The 18,548-nt window shown below is 37.2% G+C and overlaps 1 protein-coding gene and 1 pseudogene across 4 annotated transcripts; one reads left to right on the top strand and one right to left on the bottom strand.

The window, feature by feature from the left end:
- Positions 1–1,624: 1,624 nt before the first annotated feature.
- Positions 1,625–7,089, bottom strand: LOC135593602 (mitogen-activated protein kinase 3-like; annotated as a pseudogene).
- Positions 7,090–8,069: 980 nt separating this feature from the next.
- On the top strand, positions 8,070–14,129 carry LOC135584713 (bifunctional nuclease 2-like). Of its 4 annotated transcripts, none has more exons than XM_065083771.1 (11): positions 8,070–8,267; positions 10,257–10,569; positions 11,109–11,279; positions 11,353–11,402; positions 11,485–11,541; positions 11,792–11,857; positions 11,984–12,058; positions 12,833–12,951; positions 13,383–13,474; positions 13,784–13,842; positions 13,946–14,129. In XM_065083771.1, the coding sequence occupies exons 2-10, from the start codon at positions 10,266–10,268 to the stop codon at positions 13,837–13,839; spliced, it is 990 nt and encodes a 329-aa protein (XP_064939843.1). In that variant the 5' UTR covers positions 8,070–8,267; positions 10,257–10,265; the 3' UTR covers positions 13,840–13,842; positions 13,946–14,129. The 4 variants fall into 4 exon arrangements, with proteins under 4 accessions (XP_064939843.1, XP_064939841.1, XP_064939844.1 ...); XM_065083769.1 differs by having other exon boundaries at positions 8,077–8,267; positions 10,265–10,569; XM_065083772.1 differs by having other exon boundaries at positions 8,077–8,267; positions 10,265–10,569; positions 13,943–14,129.
- The last annotated feature ends 4,419 nt before the right edge of the window (positions 14,130–18,548 follow it).

The raw sequence follows: 18,548 nt of genomic DNA, 5'->3' as shown, positions 1-18,548 counted from the left end.
CCCAAAAAAAAATAGACACCATAGGTAGCCCAAACCCTAGTTACTGTCTCTGGCCTTCATTGCCAGGCTCATAAAGAGAAGATGGCTCTCAAACTTGCTAATGTTCTCATCCATTTGTCACAATCAAGGGAAGGATAAAAAATGAGAAATTTCAAACACTGTAAAATGTATTTTAATTTCTAGATCAATCCATATTAGGACAAAACCAAGAATCAAACCCATAGATAAATCACTATATCCTAACAATTCAAAGTTCCATAAGCATAAAAGAAACATCTTATTCTTGCAAGTTTCTCAGAGAAACAGTCAGTAAAACAGTGACATAATGGAAACATTGAGTGGTCAGATGTTGGTGTCATATCTGTAACATCTAGCCATTTGCAACTTGCATGCACTGTGCTACCAAGTCCACTCTATTGAATAGCCACTGGTTTTTATTGCGGTGAGAACAGTGACAGTATATGATGGTTTGGACAATTTCTAGCTGACCTAATTGGAGGAATAAAGTTCAATGGATTTGTAATGGTTGTAACCTAGAAAACTCTGGCTCTTTCTCTTGTTTATCAAAAGCAAAAGATGAGGTTTTTGTCCTCATCTCACATCTTCCTTTCTGGAAAGCAGATGCAACCCCCACTGAACATTTAAGCTACCTTTTTCTCGTTTTCTCATGAAGGTTCTGATGCCACACAGCAAAGAAGGGCCTTCAGTTGTCCTCCCTTGCCAAACATCCATTGGCAACACTTGTCTTCATTCTCCAAACATTGCACAACATCCTCTTTATAGTTCACCCTTTATCACCACTACCACCTCCACTTCATCTTTCACTGCACCACAGTGATCATTATGTGCCCCACAGTGGAAAAGCCATGGCGCAACAAGAATCACACCTTTATCCTTTACCCAACCCAACATGAATCAACCCATCAGAAGACAGACTGTTCAGCATGATCATATTCATTGCAGTCAGTGTACTCCATACACTTTTCCAAAGGGAAAAGACAAGAAGAAAAAGCTTGGTGAGGAAGGGTTTAAGAACATGTGAAACATTGTTGCGTACAATGGTTTGGAAGATCGATCATTAGAAACGCCTCTTCCAAAATGCTTCAAGGATTCATTTTGTAGACTGTCAAAACATTCTCTCACTTACAAGGCCTAGTGAATCCTTTAAACATACAATTTGGTTTGATGTGAGTTGGATCATGACCTTATACCAAGATCCTATTTCAGCTCATGTTGGACGGTGGCAGCCACTCATCATGTCATTGTTCTGTCACATGTCCCTCGATAAACCTCACCACCTAAATGTCATCAACCTCTTACCCAGTAGAAATCATCAAGCAAAAGCAAAACAAGCATGGTTTCCCTGATACACGCTATGCCTGATTAGAACTTTTGAACCACATGGTGACAAATATGCATGACTACTCATAACACGACAACCGACCAAAACCACAAAGCCATGAAAAGCAGTTTGACAAAAGACTTACCTAAAGTCGATGTAATGTGTCTTACTCAAGTCTTGGAACAGTTTGACAGTTGGAACCCATAACACAACCTGGTCGTGGACTTTGTTCATGAGAAGACACAACATATGCGCACAGGAAAATGGCAGCCATGCATGAAGGAACCAAATGCACTATGCATCACTAGATTTCAGATTTTGTGATCTTTACATTTTCAAGTCCTAAAAGCATTGATTTTTGCATGAGAACCAACAGACCATATACGTTTAGGACATACATTACACCAATATTTACAGGCAACAGATTGCTAACTGCTAACAAGAGAATGACCACAAGAAAACAATAGGTTTTTGTACTTACAAGCAAGAGTCGAAGCTGATATAAGAACAAGCAAAGGGTCATACACGTTTGCTTCTGGATGATAGTAAAGTATCTCCTTCCAGATCATCTCCCTATTAGTATCTTCACCAAGATTTTCGTCGATGTCAAGATCGATCGGAACCTCAGCTGGATGGTTGGCACTGAGGTTGTAGAGTTGACATATAAGGGTGCTGCAGTGCCTCAGTGACACTAATCTTCTTGGATGGATAAAAAACAAACATCTTCTGCAGTAAATCAGTGGCCAAAGGATTGGTGTCACAGTAGAGATTGGCAAGAGGAACACCAGGCATGTACTGGAGGGATTTGATATATCTGCAAGACTTTGGGTTATTGATGAAGCCAATATCAGCATCACTCATGGAGCCAAGCACATTGGAAATGAGTTTAAGCTGGATAAGGCATTCTGTGTCTAGGAAGATGGTTTTCGTCCAAGCAGCTAAGCAAAGATGCATCCTACTGACTAAACATCTATGGAGGTATCATAACTATCACAGCAGAGAAGTAACTCAGAAGAACGATACCAACAAGTAACAACGTACTCGGTCATAAATTGGACTTTCCCACTACTTGTACAAGTCAGACCAAAATTGCAAATCTTGAGTTCGCAATTGGAATTAACAAGAAGATTTTCGGGTTTTAGATCTCCGTAGTGTATGTTTGCCGAGTGAATGTTCTTCAGTCCATGTAGCAACTGTCATCAGATGAAACAGATTAATAATAAAGTACTTGAAAGTATTCTAGAAGGTAAAGACTTACCCAAATCTACACATACTCTAACCATATCAATCCTCAACGCAAATATCTGCAGAGAAATTAGTACAAAACAGAAGTACAGATTATTGCCGCCTCCGGGAAAAATAATATAACCAGTGTGTCATCAGACCCCTAAGACCATATTGTCTAGAAAAAGATAATTTTACAGGATCTGAATCTATACAATGTACAACGACAATAAGATAATGAAAAAGGATAGACCTATCAAAAGAATACAGGATCTGAAACTCAATCCACTCTATAATATTATGCTCCAGACAATGAAGGAAACATTGTTTTATTTCAATGGAGGAAACATTTGAAGCCTTTAATGAGATTAGTTGTTGACCAAAGTATGCAAGAGAAAGGACAGAGTTCACAAGCATGTGTCAAGGAACTATAAAATGAAATGTTATTTATTTATTTTTAAAAATATTTTATATTTATTTATATGATTATAATTTTCTTATATTTCTGGCTCATACAAAGTTTTTTTTAAGATTACATACATACATTCATTTATTTATTTGATTTATTTTATTAATTAATTTAAATAAAAATATTTATTTTTAAAGAAATATTTAAAAAAATATAGTTTCATTATCTATTGATTATCAAACACTTCAATCATTTTATAACTGTTAAGTGAAGAATTTCCTCTGATGTTTCATATGTACCCAGTTTTACTAGCTAATCTGTGATTATATTTATCCAACCAATAAAATATGAGGCCAATTCAATATGAATATCATTCGTGTATATCAGATTTAACCCTGTTAATTTAGAGGAAAAAAATCAAATAAATAAAATCATTTGAGGTTTAGTAACAAATCAAATTAAAAGTTGAACTATCAAGCAGCAATATGTTAATAAACTAAATTGTTAAAAAAAGAAAGAGAAGGTACACAGAAAAATTTTCTCCCACATACATATTAGGCAATAAAAACTCAATGAAAAGCCTAAATTAAACTAAATACCTTTGATCTATGATAACTTCATCAGACCAAATTCAGTTTTCATCTGTTCTGTGCCCAAAAGATGGCATCCAATGGCCATATAAAATTTTACTGCAATGAACCTAAAATCACAAATTATGAGCTTGAAAGTGTGAATATTATTATATATGAAAATAGTAACATCAAAACTTTATTCCTTTAAAAATTTGAAAATATAGGCATAATTGAACTGTGGACTGCTAAATTCTGATCAATCTATAGACAATATAGGATTTCTGTTATTTAAATAAAGCTATTGTCTCAGATTTACAGTAGAAAATCAACTGAGAAGGGGGGGAGGACAGAGACAGCGAGAGCAATGTCAACCAACAACATCATAATTTAAAGTTGTCAAGAGAAAAAGAAGAAAATTAGAGTCAGAGAGTTAAGGAGGATGATTGGGACCACTCTGCAGACCACTTAAAGACCCTCTAAGTCACTAAAACTCAGAGAAAAAGGAATAAACTTAGTCCATGGGAACTACAGTTTGTGGGAGAGGAAAAAAACAGAACAGTAGAAATGTATACATCCTTTCCCTATGTTACCATGATCTTTACCTTAGTTTGTCCTAGCCCATTTGACCATAATTTGGCTAGTCTTCAATAACAGAATCCAACCCCAAGTACACATTTGTTAGTGTTTACAGGTTTTATGTAATATGTATGTATAAACAAGATTTTAATGAACATATCCTTTACTTTCCAAACTTACCTTTTAAAAATGTAATCTGGACCAAGGCATTCATTCAGAAAAAAAATATAGTGAAATCATCTATCGGCAAAGTTGGTCATTCAAATCAATGACTGAAGTTTCTGCTGGAAAACAAAGTAAAAGAAAGAAAGGCAAGAAGCCATACAAATTCATAAAACAAGAAACTAATTAAACAATAATAGTCAAGTTAATTATCGCAGGAAAGTTCATCGATGACAAGTTGCTCATTCTCTTTCTAAAAAGATGACACCAAATTGTCCCATCCATCCCAAAAAGGAAGTAACTATACATCTCAATCAGCCAATATCTAACCACCGATCAGAAGCAGTTCCATGTGCTGCATCAGCTAAGTTCATCCTTTTACCAAATTAATGACAACCTCAGCTAATCCTAATATAGTCAAATTTCTAACAGGTGGAACAAACTAAATTCTACTGCATTATTCCAAACTGATTAGTCTCACGTCAAGTATGGACTATGGCATAAGAAAGCATCTAATAACCCACCTCCATAAAGCTTCTTTGAGGAGTCTATTTGAGGACTAGGCCACATGGTTCTCAGGATCAGTCATGACAAATATAGTGCCTAAGCATCAATCATGCCAGAGCGAGAACGCTAGTTCAATATGGACCACACCAAAAACTATTGCGCATCTGGCAAAGATACATATCCTGGGCTGTGAAAGTAGTATAGGTCATTGCCCTTTCTGAATTCCACTTCACCTGCGTTAAATCCTAGTTATTAACTGGACTTTCGAAGACTTTTGTGAACCTAACAAGGATATCAGATGTTAAAGTAAAGTAATTATGATACAACTTGGAATCTTGAGAAACATATACCGTACTTCAACATTCAACATTCAACATTCTAAGGGGCAAACTCAACAACATTTGCAATGATGGAAATATTGGGACAACTATAACCAACTGAAAAGAAATATATGTGGATACAATGAAGTAATGGCGAGAACTTCTATTGAAATGACCAGAGCATGATCACATGTCGGATTGCTGGAACATCATGAAGGATGACTTCAGAATGAAATAAAATGCACAAGTAGATTACATAAATATGAAGAAACCTTTCTCTTTAGAGACATTACTTTAAATATCAAACTTTCTGCATATTAGTTACAATTCTTAATTATATATTCTTGAAAGTTATTTCAAGTACATGTACCTGAAAGAGAAAGTACTGATAGTGGTCACTGGAAAGTGCCTGTGATGATCTGATAATCTAATGAAGATCAGTATCCACAAGTTCATAAACAAGGTACACATCCCTGAATGTTCTCCGGTGAGCTGGCATCATAATTTCAAAGAAATAGCATTTTCATGTTGAAGTTGCCGAAGAAGCTTCAATTCACGCGACGTTCTCACTGCATCCACACAGTTAACGAACACATTGTGAATTTTCTTGATTGCAACTTTTTCATTTGTCTCCCGGTTGATTGATGAGCACACAATTCCATATGCTCCTCTACCAATGGACTTGATGGGCACATATTTTGTGTCAACCTCAAACAAGGTTTGCCGCATAGAATAGTAGTACTTCCCTACGTTTCCTATGCCATTTGGGGGATCAACCAGCATAGCCATTTCCCGTAAATTACAAATGGAATGGACAAAAAACTGGCACTGCAATCAAATTATTCAGCAATTGACTAAATTTAGCAAAGCAGGAAATTTAGGCCGTAAATCATGCAACTAAAAGAAAGAAAATGTAAAGGAAAGACACAAAATTAAATGTTAAACATCAAGAAGTTGCATACTTCACAGAAATGACTAGTTCAACTACACGGGAGTTATCTAAAAGAGCAAACTTTCCCTATTAAACAGGATATCGGCGTAAGAAAAGGTTGGAAATCGTTATACAATTACAATTTTATCACTACAAGGAAACATATACAAACATAAAAGCCAAGGAGGAACTGAACCTCTCACTCTTTCAAGGAATCACCATTGGTACGTAAAATTAGAGAAAATATCACACAGAAAACTAGTTAAACATGGCAGAAGCCAAAATGAGGAGAACAAAGAAACGAAAATGTTTGATTACAATAGACAATCCGGTGATCGGGACCACATAATCGGAGAAGTTTTAGAAGCGGAAAGAACGATTACCTCAGTCGGAGCAACTATTCAAGCCAATCAAACAGAGGAATTCAGATATTCACACAGGATCCCTACACTACAGGCAGCAAAGATGTTAACTTTCCTACTCTCCCTCCTTTTCACCTGCAAACGACGTTGGCTCCGCAAGAACCCAAACCGCAACACCCACCAGACCAACAGAACCAATCGAATCCCTCGGGAAATTCCAAAATCTCCACCTTTCCCACCAATTCCCTGAAGATTGGCAGATCCCTAACTCGGATCACCACCTGCTCTACAATTCCTTTAAAAAGAAAAAAGAATCCACAATAAACCCTAAATCGCTGCCTCGGCCGCTCCGCCACCGCCATCCCGAAACCTCGCGATCCGGTCGGATCGATCTCCTCCCGGTTCCTTCGTCTAATCCGCAAGGATTCCGTGCCCAACTCTCGCAAAATATAACCGAAGCGTGGCGCCAAACCAAAATATAACCGATTTGACGTGGTTCCCTCGGGAGAAACGTGGCGGCGCGAGCAACCCGTGGAGTTCCCTATGAACGGACCAGATTCAGGCATCTTCATCATGATCTGATCAGAACTGTCGGTCTTTCTGCGCTACGCAACCTTGAGATGCTTCGAAGATCTTGTGCCACGTAGCAGGGGAAGGTAAGGATCACCCTGCGGCCAACCCGGAGCTCGAAACTTCCCCAATAAATATATATATATATATATATCAAATCCATTTTGAATTAGTAATAGTGTGATAAGTTAATATATAATTTTTATCATAACATAATAATAATAATACGTATGGATTGATTTGGACCTGCTTGCGCGCGGCGCCGGCATGACCTCTGGTTCGAACGACAGGGGCAAGATATTTATTCACCCATGTGATCATCTGTAAGGTCGCGTCCGCGCGGGCGATACATCAATCCACCAACATGGCCTACAGATTGATATCGACTGAAGGGACCCATGTTATCCAGCGAACAGAGAGGCGGACTTTCCAGTCTGGTGGCTTGAATTGGACAGCCAATCTAGCGAGTTTTGGCCGGGCAAATCCCATGTCACCTTCGACAGGAAACTTGAGTTCGTATGCTGCGGTCCCACCACGTTAAATCTGACCGCTGGAGAAGGAAATACTCGTGCAAAGATATTTAAGATTTTTCTTACTAAATTATTTGTAATAAAGTAACCACCAAAAAGAACCTTATCCAACTTCTGCTTCAAGGAAACCTGTCATCCGCTTGGGTCATCCAAGCTTGCATTTGGCTTTCATTTTTGGTGTGTTCACCTGCAGCTGCCGGTGGACATCAGTTACAATAAGTGAAATGACTAAAGTACCATCATATCCTAATCGTTCCGATACCGTACTTGGTGAGTAGGAAGAATGCACACCGTAAATGACTCGCACGTGTAGGGGTTTTTTGTCTTTTCAAACATCGGTACCTCCGAAAACCGCCAAAAGGCGGTGGAAGCAGGCTTTCGAGTAGCGTGCGAATAAAACAATTGAAGGGCATTTGTGGCATGATAAATAAAATTACTTCAATACCCTCCACTGACTCGAATTGAATATTCGAGTTACTGGAAAGATCGAGAGGACATATCCGTAATTTGAATGTTCGAAGTCACTACGAGATTCTGATCTCTGCTCTTATAACGAGAGAGAATGGGGCAATGGAGGCATCGGAACTTGGAATCTGCGACTGTTGGCGTGCAAATTTCCTTCTTTTTTTCTCTTTAATTTAGCCGGTTCTCTTCTTGGTTGAAGTGATTTCGTACGTTGTTGGTGGATCAGTGGGAATTTTCTTCTGCCCTTTTTGATCGGTTGTTTCAAGATCTGTGTTTTTTTTTGGTACAAGGCTGCAGGTAAACGCCTTCTCCCGGCTAATCGCAATCTATTTTTATGGCGCTTGCATGATACTGTCTAAACTTCGAGGATATGTTTGGTCCGCGTGTAGTTTTTTGGAGTCCGTTGGATTCTCAAGCTTCTGTACTGCACTTCTTAGATGATGCGGGTTAATGGTATTTATTTGGTTAAGAATCCACTGAAGTTGTTAATCTTTGGATCAAGATTGGAACTTTGTCTCTGATATGGTTGTAGTTCTTAGATTTTCGATCATGTGTTATTTGATCCCTTGACGAGTTGAGCGATTTGTGGGGTTTTAGGATAACATGAAGGAAAAGAGTGGTATTATAAGATGACGCCTACCATCGCGGTAATGTAAGTGTTTCCAAATAAGTTAAAATGAAAAATACATGAAGGAAACTAGTGTGACTGTAGTTGTTAGAATGTGTTGATTATGAGATTATCCAATGCATAATTAGACAGAAATATCCCTGAAAGTTAAATGGCTAACGAAATCAGGATATTTTATTTTGTATGCGTGATGGGTATTGTAGGATAAAGAAAAAATAAAACGAAAAATGCATGAAAGAAGATAGTGTGACTGTAGTTGTAAGAATCTGTTGATTATATAGACACGAAAATATACAATGCATAATTAGTCAGAAATATCCATGAAAGTGAAAGGGTTAAAGAAATCAGGAATTATTTTTGTACAGGTGATGGATATTGTAGGATAAAGAAAAAATAAAAGTCACTTTTAGCTTGAAAATGATTGTGTATTATATCCTTCATGTGATTGTTGATGATCAAAAACAGGATGTAAACTGGCCTATTTTAGTGTGATACTCAGGTGGAAATATTTGAATTGTGAAGCTTCTCGAAATGCCCTTTAAGTAGGATCTGTCACGATGATCTTCCTCATCATTCTTTTGAGTTGATTCTCTTCGAATTGGAGTTTTCTCTACGTTGGTGTCTCAGAATTAAATTGGTAAATTATGAATTGTAGGACACAATCAAGTTTCTTACAGAAACCTGGATGTCTGAGTTTGCTAATCTATAAAATTCGGAACTAACTCTTCAAGGATATATATGTAGGCTTTTAGCTAAATTCATTTAGCTGTCTCAGTTTTTTTGAGACTTCAATGCATGTTGGATACTGCAAGAATACTCACGTTTAAAATTTTATTGTAAATGAATAATTTGATTTAGGTCATTAGCAATGTCTAAAATTAGACAGCTATCTTTGAGAAAGACAATATAGTTTAATACTATTTTTTGGTGGTTGTTCTCCTATGAAATTTTACAAGATGGATGATTATTGAATTTTGCAGGAGTCTATCTTCGTGCTGTTATGGTAGATTATGTTGTAATTGAACTTTGTTGTTCGTTTTCCTAATCCTGAAGCTTTGTGGATCCTTAGATGAAACCCAATTATGGTCTTAAGCGTGTCCTCAGTGGAATGATGATTGTCATATTTCAACTTGCTTTATATTGGATATGTTCTCTCCAAACTTAGATAGGTTTAGGAGTTGCTTGATTCAGCTATCTTTCCAGATTATCATGTCCTCTCTAATTTCCTTTGCTATTATAGGTTTAATCTCTTGGGAAATGGAACTGTGTACAATTTATTTTGTGATTATGTTAGCCTTGTCTGAGCCTGACACTATAAATTATGAAGCATGCCAGCCATATAGAAAGCCATGTGCCACAATGCTTTTGGAGTCTGCATTGCCTAGTCACAGTGTTGCTTCAACCATTTTACAATGCTACTGAACTTGCCCTTGCCTCTATCATAATGATTTAGTTTTATGGAAAAGAACACAAAATAAATGCACAATTATTATCATGTAACATACTATCATGCTAATTTGATGTTCACTTTTTTATTCAATTTAGTTCAATTATTCATGGGATTTTCCTTTCAATTTATACTCTTATCTAATATTTTTGCCTCTTTTAACTATTAATTATCAGAATCATGCTTATATTTATGATATTTTTCTTGGAAGGAAATCAGGATGGGAGTTCTAGAGGGAGCAATTATTTGCCGCCCTGATATTCGGGCACATTACACTGGACTTTCTGCTTCCCTTGTTACTAACAACACTACAAAGGCTATCCGTCCTCAAAGCAGAATATGGGGGTTCAAAACTAGATGCAAAAGCATCATTCAGTTCAGTGGCTTATCTCTGCAACCTTGTAGTAAGAGACAATGGCGTGTCCATTGTAGTTTCAGTTCCTCTTCTGACGGTAACGGAAGCATGGCTGGCAATTTTAGTGCAAACGACGAGGAGTATGTAAACTCCAGTGTAATGGAAGCTGGTAATATCTTAAAACCAAATTTTTTTCTTACATTTGACTCTTGGTATATATATTTTTCCTCTGAAGGTCTGTTGCTGGATTCTGTACCTGACTTTTGAACAGTTACTCTTGTGACCAGAACTCTGATCTTATTAGGTGGTTAACAATTTTCTTGCTGTAGCTAACAAATCCTATGAATCAGTGGTCGTCTTTGTTTTTGATGTGTTAGCTTTGGTTGAGGCTCGGTGGAAAAGTATAGAGCTGCTGTTATATTTAGTCATCTTCTAAGTTAAGGTCAATAGAGTTTGGATGGTCTGGTGTCACATATTCAGTCTTTAAGAGCTGGTGGACTTTATCAGAATGTAAATGGTATTGGATGTCTAGCAGCAAGTTACTTGTTTATATAGTGATGAAATTAGTGGTATCTGTTACAATTTCTATTTTAAGTGATGCATGCTAACAGAGAAAATTGCTTTTATTTCTTTAATTTGATTATTTGTCTTGTAATCTTCTGATTTATTGTAAGGTGTATGGGTTACATGATTCTCTTGTACAAGCAGTTCAGGTCAGAAGTGGATTGGATGGTTTCATGATAAAGATGCGTGATGGTAGATATTTACGATGTGTTCATAATAATCCTCAAGGAGGGCATCTGCCAGACTATGCACCTCACCCTGCTATTGTGTTGAAGATGGAAGATGGAAGTGATCTCTTGCTTCCTATTATTGTCTGTATGTTCTATTTCCTATGTATCTTCATGTCTTCTCTTCAAAGAAGTGATCTTAAGGCTTCCTTATTTGTCAGTGGAGATGCCAAGTGTGTTGCTGATGGCTGCAATTCGCAATGTTCGAATTGTAAGGATGCATTTTTTATGGATTATTAAGATTACTGATTCTGGCTTTCTAAAGAGAAGATTATGTGATACATGTTTCTCAGGCTAGACCAACCATTTATCAAGTAGTCAAAGATATGATTGAAAAGATGGGATATGCGGTAAGTTATATAGTATGTTGAATCGCTTGAAATCCTTTATTTTTTTGTGAGTAGGATTTGCTAGGAATTTTATGAGTTTATGGAGAGCACCTTGCAGTAATCATTGGCCTAGAACTTCCTATGTGTGCCAACCCCTTGACTTTGCCAGTTTATTATTGTTAACAATTGATAATATATGATTGCCCAATTTTGATACTGTAATTGTAAGCTTTTATATCTTTGGAACCACATGATAAATGCTGTTTGTCAGGTTCAACTTGTTAGGGTCACCAAGAGAGTGAATGAGGCTTACTTTGCTCAACTGTACCTTTCAAAGGTGAACATTGGCTTATGAAATTTGTTCTCCCTAACTTTTATTGTGATACAGACAAATTGAGTTCCGAAGAAAATTTCCCTCCAAAATAGGAAAGGGTTCTAACTTGAACTTCTTCCTTACATGCAGGTAGGGAATGAAAAAGACACTATTAGTTTGGATCTTCGACCTTCAGATGCTATCAATATGGCTGTTCGATGCAAGGTATGCTCTAGTTCTCCAAATAGCTTGAAGCTATTCATGCATTTTCTTGCAAACACATCATTGCAGAATTTAGAAATGTTTAAACATAGTATATAGTGAATAATGTGCTTGGTTCAGTTTAAAGTCAAATTGAGAAAAAGATCTAGGTCAATCGAATCAAGTTTGGGCTATGGTTGAATTCAAGACATGGTAGATCTCAAATTGCCTTCCTGTTAAAGAACTTTTGGATATTTTTTTTTATTTACTTTACGATGTAGTAGATTGGGTTGAATGTTTTGTATTTCTAATCTGACTGTGGATAAGAGTCCATCTAATTGGCCTGAAACCATGAGATACACACACAGTGCACAAGAACTGTAGTTCATTGGAACTGGAAATTTGATTGGCCATCCTTTTTGGATTTGCACAAATTGCTGCTTCAAACTACCCTGCTGACCAAGGCTGACTGATTTTTGAACAGTTGTGGTTAGCACATACATATAATTCATAATAATATTCTTAATTTGATGGTTAACCATTTATTTACTCTTTAGGTGGATTTAGACTGGCGCTACATGCTTTCACAGTGATCTCGTTAGCATATCCCTATATTTTTTAGAACAATTATCCTCTTAAGAGAATATACACTTAGTCATTTATGCTTATAGTTAGAAAATGTATGTTTACATTATGCATGTTTAGCATATCCCTAATGTATGTATACATCACATGTATACATCACATGTTCAACTCAAAAGACATCTACTGGCATACTTATATTTTCAAATGATGCAGGTTCCCATACAAGTCAACAGAAATCTTGTATACAGTGATGCAATGAGAGTGGTTGAGCCAAGCAAGTCAACCATGCAGGCTCCTCAATCAGATGGAATGCTGTTCATGGAACTTGATAGGTAGAAACAATATCATAATACAATTCAGATTAAGTATCCCATTTTACATAATTCTGGTAAAATTGTTTGGATGATGATCCTGTTCATTGCAGCAGAAAGCTTGTTCTCCATGTTCCCATTTTGTGATCTTATAGTGTCCATATGAACATGAAAAATTGAAGAAATTTCACCTTTTAAGTTTCACTCTATTTTGATGTGGTAAATTTCTGTTTAAAGTTTCACATCTTTCATATGCATAATACTATACAATTTGTCTCTTGGTGCTGTTCTCTATGGTTTGAATTGAATTAGTTGTGTGTCCTACCAGAATCCATCAAGTGATTGTGCTCGTGTATTGGTTTGCTTTTCACTTTACTTTTTCAAGGTTGTAGTTTGTAGTCTTAAATTCACTGTTATGTTCCATCCCATAATGCAAGCTGTGATGTTGACAGGCCTGATGGTCAGCCTTGCTTGGAGGCTGAAGAGTTCGGTTTGATCCGAAACATGCTGATTGCTGCTGTTGAGGAACGATACAGAGATGCTGGTAAAACATTGTTTCTCAATTTCATGCCCTTGCTTTAGTTTTCGATAAGATATCATGTTATAGACATTGTAAAATGCTTAAACAATTTTTACTTGGATCCACCAGAATCTAACAGAAAAAAAATGCTACTAGCCTCATGTAAGTGATCAACCAGACATCGGTTTCGCTTACATGAGACTCAGCAACACCTCTTCAAAATGTGTATTCCACAAATCAGTCAAATCAAACAAAATAGCATCCTATCTTATTGACTTTTCATAGATTTTGTGTTTGGCTCTCCATATCTAATGGATTCTTCTCATCTTTCAGCTCAGTGGAGAGACCAGCTTCATCAGCTCAGATCCAAGAGAAAGAACTGGACATGACAGGTTTCAATGGAACCATACATCTGCTTGTACTTTTGACTTACACTTAAAATTCTGATAATTACCAGAAAATTTTTATTCCTTCTTTTCTATTTTTGTGCAGCAGTTACGGGGATGTAGATAAATATGGCGCCAACATGCCTCACACATGTGATTGTATAAATATAAATATATAAAAATATATATATATATGACCACTAATCTTGTTAATATGACTATCGTTGTAATACCATGTTTGTGACGTTTGCCAGTACATACCGGTGTCAGACAATGGATCTTATTTAAGTGTATCAGTGGCTCGGGATCCATCTCTTTCCGATTGTTAACTTTTCTGCTTTTTGTTCTCTCTGTAAGTGTTGATATGAGGCCTCCACTTCTGTTGTTTGGGATTGGATTGGAGACGACCTCTAACGTGGCTGCACCCATCAAGCACTCTTCATCATTAATGGAGATCATATGAAACTTCAGTTAACACCGTCCTCATTCGTTGGACGATCAGATTGCATGTTTTCTTCGTTGGTCTATGTTCTTAGAACTACTATGAGCTTGGGCGACTGACTGATGGTGGTCCGGCGAAGGTGGCGATCAAGCTATAGCACTCTTTGACGATAAGAGGCCATGAAGGTGACACCATGAAGTGCAAGGTGACGAATGATGAATTTATTGTCAAAGCAATAGTTTCATTCATTGTCATTGAGATAATATCTATTTATATAGGTGGTAATTAAAAGATTTTTTTAATTATGTATTGAGATAATATTTATTTATATAGGTTATAAGGAAACGCTATTCTTTAAACATGTTTTCATGTACTTAAATTTATGGTTAATTCTTAAATAATACATTAATTGAGAATTATGATATATAAGAAATATAAAATTATCATTTCATATTTATCTATATTATAATCTTCTATCATGCGTACGTAAGATTGATCTTCGGTCAAAAATATCAATTTTGGACCGATGCAATTGAAATATTCTATGGGCAAAATATGTAGTTGATGTCTAACAATTTAATTTCTAGCAATCATGCGTGAGTGGTGTTGGGAAATCATTGAGGCGACATCATATGCGCAGCGGAAGAACAAGAAAACAAAAATCTCCGATTCCCAAAAAGATGTTCGTCGTCGTGCGAAGATTGGTACGCAAAAAATCCGCAAAACACAAAACTGCGTATAGAGATTGTGTTACCTAGGGAGATCGTATATCCATGTTTCCTTGCAGATCCTTAGGAGAGGGTGAAGGAGGTCAAGCGTCCTCCTCTCTAGCGGTGATCCACACAGCAGGGTTGCGACGACGCTCCTCAAATCTCCAGGCCTACTCTGAGGTGGAGAGGGAGAGGAGAATAGGAAATGCAAGCAAAGACTCTAGCCTATGAGGCTGTGAATCCCTCCTATTTATAGAGATCCCGTGTCAAACCCTAATGGGTCATTCCCTAGTGGGTATTAGATCTGCATCCAATAAGACAAGGGCTCCGTCGGATATCTCATATCCGAACCTCTACTCATCGCAATGCCTACCATATGTGTGTGACCCTCTAGGCCCAATATCGAGCTGGCCGTGAGTCATACCTGTCAGAACTCCTTATGACTGAGTGAATTATTATCTCTGTAATAATTCACTTGACTCATCGACTACGGACGTACTAGGCCACTACGCCGTAGTCCCCAGACGATACAGGGGAATCCAATCCATTGGACCTGTCTGTCCTCAGTTACCATGTACTTATAGTCCCTCATCCATCTAATATCCCAGAGACCGTATATCGAGCATAGTACTGTTAGACCCATACGGTTTCTACTCAAGTCTCGCTCTAATCAGATTCTCCCGGAGAACTCTTTCTCTCTCAACCCGAATGACCCTGGCCAGGGATTTGTCTGAGCAAGAACACATAGGATATTCCTCTCATGACGCCGAGAGTGGATGATCCTCTATTGACACTCAATAGCCCTCGTAAGGTCGACTACCACTCCCAATGACCAGCTGTACTATATCTGGGGACAGCCAAACCTATAAGTCTGGTATCAAAGAGTGGAGCACTCATACAGGACATCCTTGGTGTCTCAAGTCTAAGGACCAGATACACCACTAGGACTACGGAATCGTTGTCTGACAATAAGGCATCATCAACCATCCAGCATTCCGTAAGCGGATCAATTAGTGAACTCATTCTCCAATGAGCACCTGTACTGTATCCCTAGTGTCCCTACACGAGCAGCTATGAGACCAGCTGCATCCATCATATGGACGGGTATACAGCACACCAGTCTATCCGGTTATCACGATGTCCCTCTCGAGTAACCTATGACCGGGATTATTTAGGATATGTGTTTAAAGGTGAATCGATCTCATTATCGTGATCTCATCACGATCCGATTCTCATTGCACAAATCCAAGGACATCACAATATATATATATATGCATTTATGCAATAGTTATAAAGTGATATACGCCAAAATATAATAAACAAAAAGATTTTGTATCAAGTCACACGTGCCATCACTCACGTGATTGGCTTGCTGGGCACCTATGACTAGCAAGTGGAACATTAGGTTGGTGTATAAGTAAGTGGCACCAATATTATCATAGTATATTATAGGAGTAGATTGGGAGGTAATGTAAGTTCATATAGTAGATTAGTGACCCAATTGAGTTCTATAGTGATGATAGTAATGGTTATATATTTAATTTCAGATCTTACGATTATATTTCATTTTTTAAAACTCCAACTGATCATATTTACTCTAAGGAAGATAATATAGGCTGACATAGATGTCTTGTCATCAGTGTTATCTACTTAATCAACATCGACGAAGACATGAAGATGAAGTTATGAATGTTTAAGAAAGAGAAATTCATGATTAAAAATCCCTTTAAAATATTACAGAACACATTTTAGTGCAAACCAATGTGTAGTGGAGGGTCAATATATAAATTGTGATAATTTGTTGACTGCAAATGAAATGTTATGATGTGTAGAGATAAATACTATAAGGAACCAAGTACTTATCGATATTGTGTAGTATTCGTAGTATGGTTATCCTCATATAATTCGAGTACTTAATGATAAAGAGTGGTATAATAGATAAAGCTGTAAACAGGGTGTTCGTTGTAATGCTTATGTATATTTGTTTTTTTCAATTTTGTTTATGTTTTGTATAGCTTGTAAACAAATTGCAGTAGGCTTGGTTGCCCTATTTTGGTTGGATTTTATAATTATTTCAGTACAAAGGTAAAACTACCCAGAAACAAACTATCCAAGCAATCATTTTAAAGGTTTTCTAACTTCATAGAGTGATACAGAGTGTCAGTCAACACATCATCTAAGAGCTACCTAGGTGGCACATGATTGAATAGGCCTTTGGGGTAGTTTCTAAGGCTAATTGTTGTCTTGTTTCATAATAATATTATATATGCACTTGTGAGGACTTTTGACCGTGGTAGACCACTTTGGACCTTTTGTTGCACAATCATTCAAAGTTTGTGAGATCTATATTTGTAATTTGTATTATTGATCAAGTGTTTGCTGAAATGTCTATTTATGGATCACAAGTTAAACGTTTTCTCTAACTTGTCTGATGTTTTATATATCCTTAAGGGACCTTAAGATGTTTCGAGAAAGTTGAACCTTTATAAATGGACACGTAAGGGTACTACACGACTTAGACAAAACCCACAAAGTCTATAACATATGATATTAGAGCATAACAAGCACACTTAGAAACATTTGACATGAGACCTAGTGGGGTTGCATTGAGGATAGCCAGCATGTCTGACCGTTTGGAGGAAACGGGTATTGAAATGTAAGAAAATGAATCGCTTAGATAAGTAAGCATCTGAGATTGACATTTAGGAAAATGATCAATCCTTTACACGAGAGACATCATAAGAGCAAGAGAGTTGGGAAAAAGGTATAGCACACAAAGGATGGGTTGGGTGACTTCAAGCTACGGCTTAATATTAGCAATTAAACTTGATAGTGCACAAGGATGCTTTGTTAGGATCGAGAGCACTAAGAGGGGGGGGGGGGGTGAATTAGTGCAGCGGAAATCTTACAGCGATTAAAAACCAAAAGCTGCGTTCGTTCAATAAAAGCTATTATGATGCAAAAGCTAATTCTCAGTTTGTATCTAAGTGCAGTTTGCGTCTAAGCGCAGATTGCGTCTAAGCGCAGTTTGCGTCTAAACACAGTTTGCGTCTAAGCGCAGTTTGCGTCTAAGCGCAGTTTGCGTCTAAGCGTAGTTTGCGTCTAAACACAGTTTGCGTCTAAGCGCAGTTTTGCGTCTAAGCGCAGTTTACGTCTAAACTCAGATTTACATCTAAACGCAGTTTTACGTCTAAACGCAGATTTACGTCTAAACTTTGAAACTCGTTTGTATACTCGCAGAAGGCAGTATGCAGTTGAAATCAAGACGTAAACGTGAACTGAGAACTGATGATTGTGAGAGGAAAGTCGATTTACGTCTAAATGCAGTTTTACGTCTAAATGTTGAAGCTCGTTCGTAAAATTGTAGAGGACAGTTTGCAGTTATCAATAGGATCAAAATGTAAGTGTAAACTGCAAAGAAACTCTTTCGTAAAAGCACGGAAGACAGTTCTGCAGAATCAAACGTAAACGTAAACTGTAATGTACGAAAATACGAATTTACGTCTGAATGCAGATTCGGAAGAACAGCACTTAGAACTTGTTCGTGAGAGCGCAGAGAG

The sequence above is a fragment of the Musa acuminata genome, chromosome BXJ1-9, assembly GCF_036884655.1.
Source record: "Musa acuminata AAA Group cultivar baxijiao chromosome BXJ1-9, Cavendish_Baxijiao_AAA, whole genome shotgun sequence".
Classification (NCBI taxonomy): Eukaryota; Viridiplantae; Streptophyta; class Magnoliopsida; order Zingiberales; family Musaceae; genus Musa; species Musa acuminata.
Note: the sequence above shows the minus strand (reverse complement) of the source record. Positions and strands in the feature narration are given on the sequence as shown.

Coding starts and splice junctions, on each gene's coding strand:
- LOC135584713 (XM_065083771.1), top strand. CDS start 10,266: ATGGGAGTTCTAGAGGGAGCAATTATTTGCCGCCCTGATATTCGGGCA. Junction 11,280..11,352: donor CTTGCTTCCTATTATTGTCT/GTATGTTCTATT, acceptor CTTATTTGTCAG/TGGAGATGCCAAGTGTGTTG. Junction 13,475..13,783: donor GGAACGATACAGAGATGCTG/GTAAAACATTGT, acceptor CTCATCTTTCAG/CTCAGTGGAGAGACCAGCTT.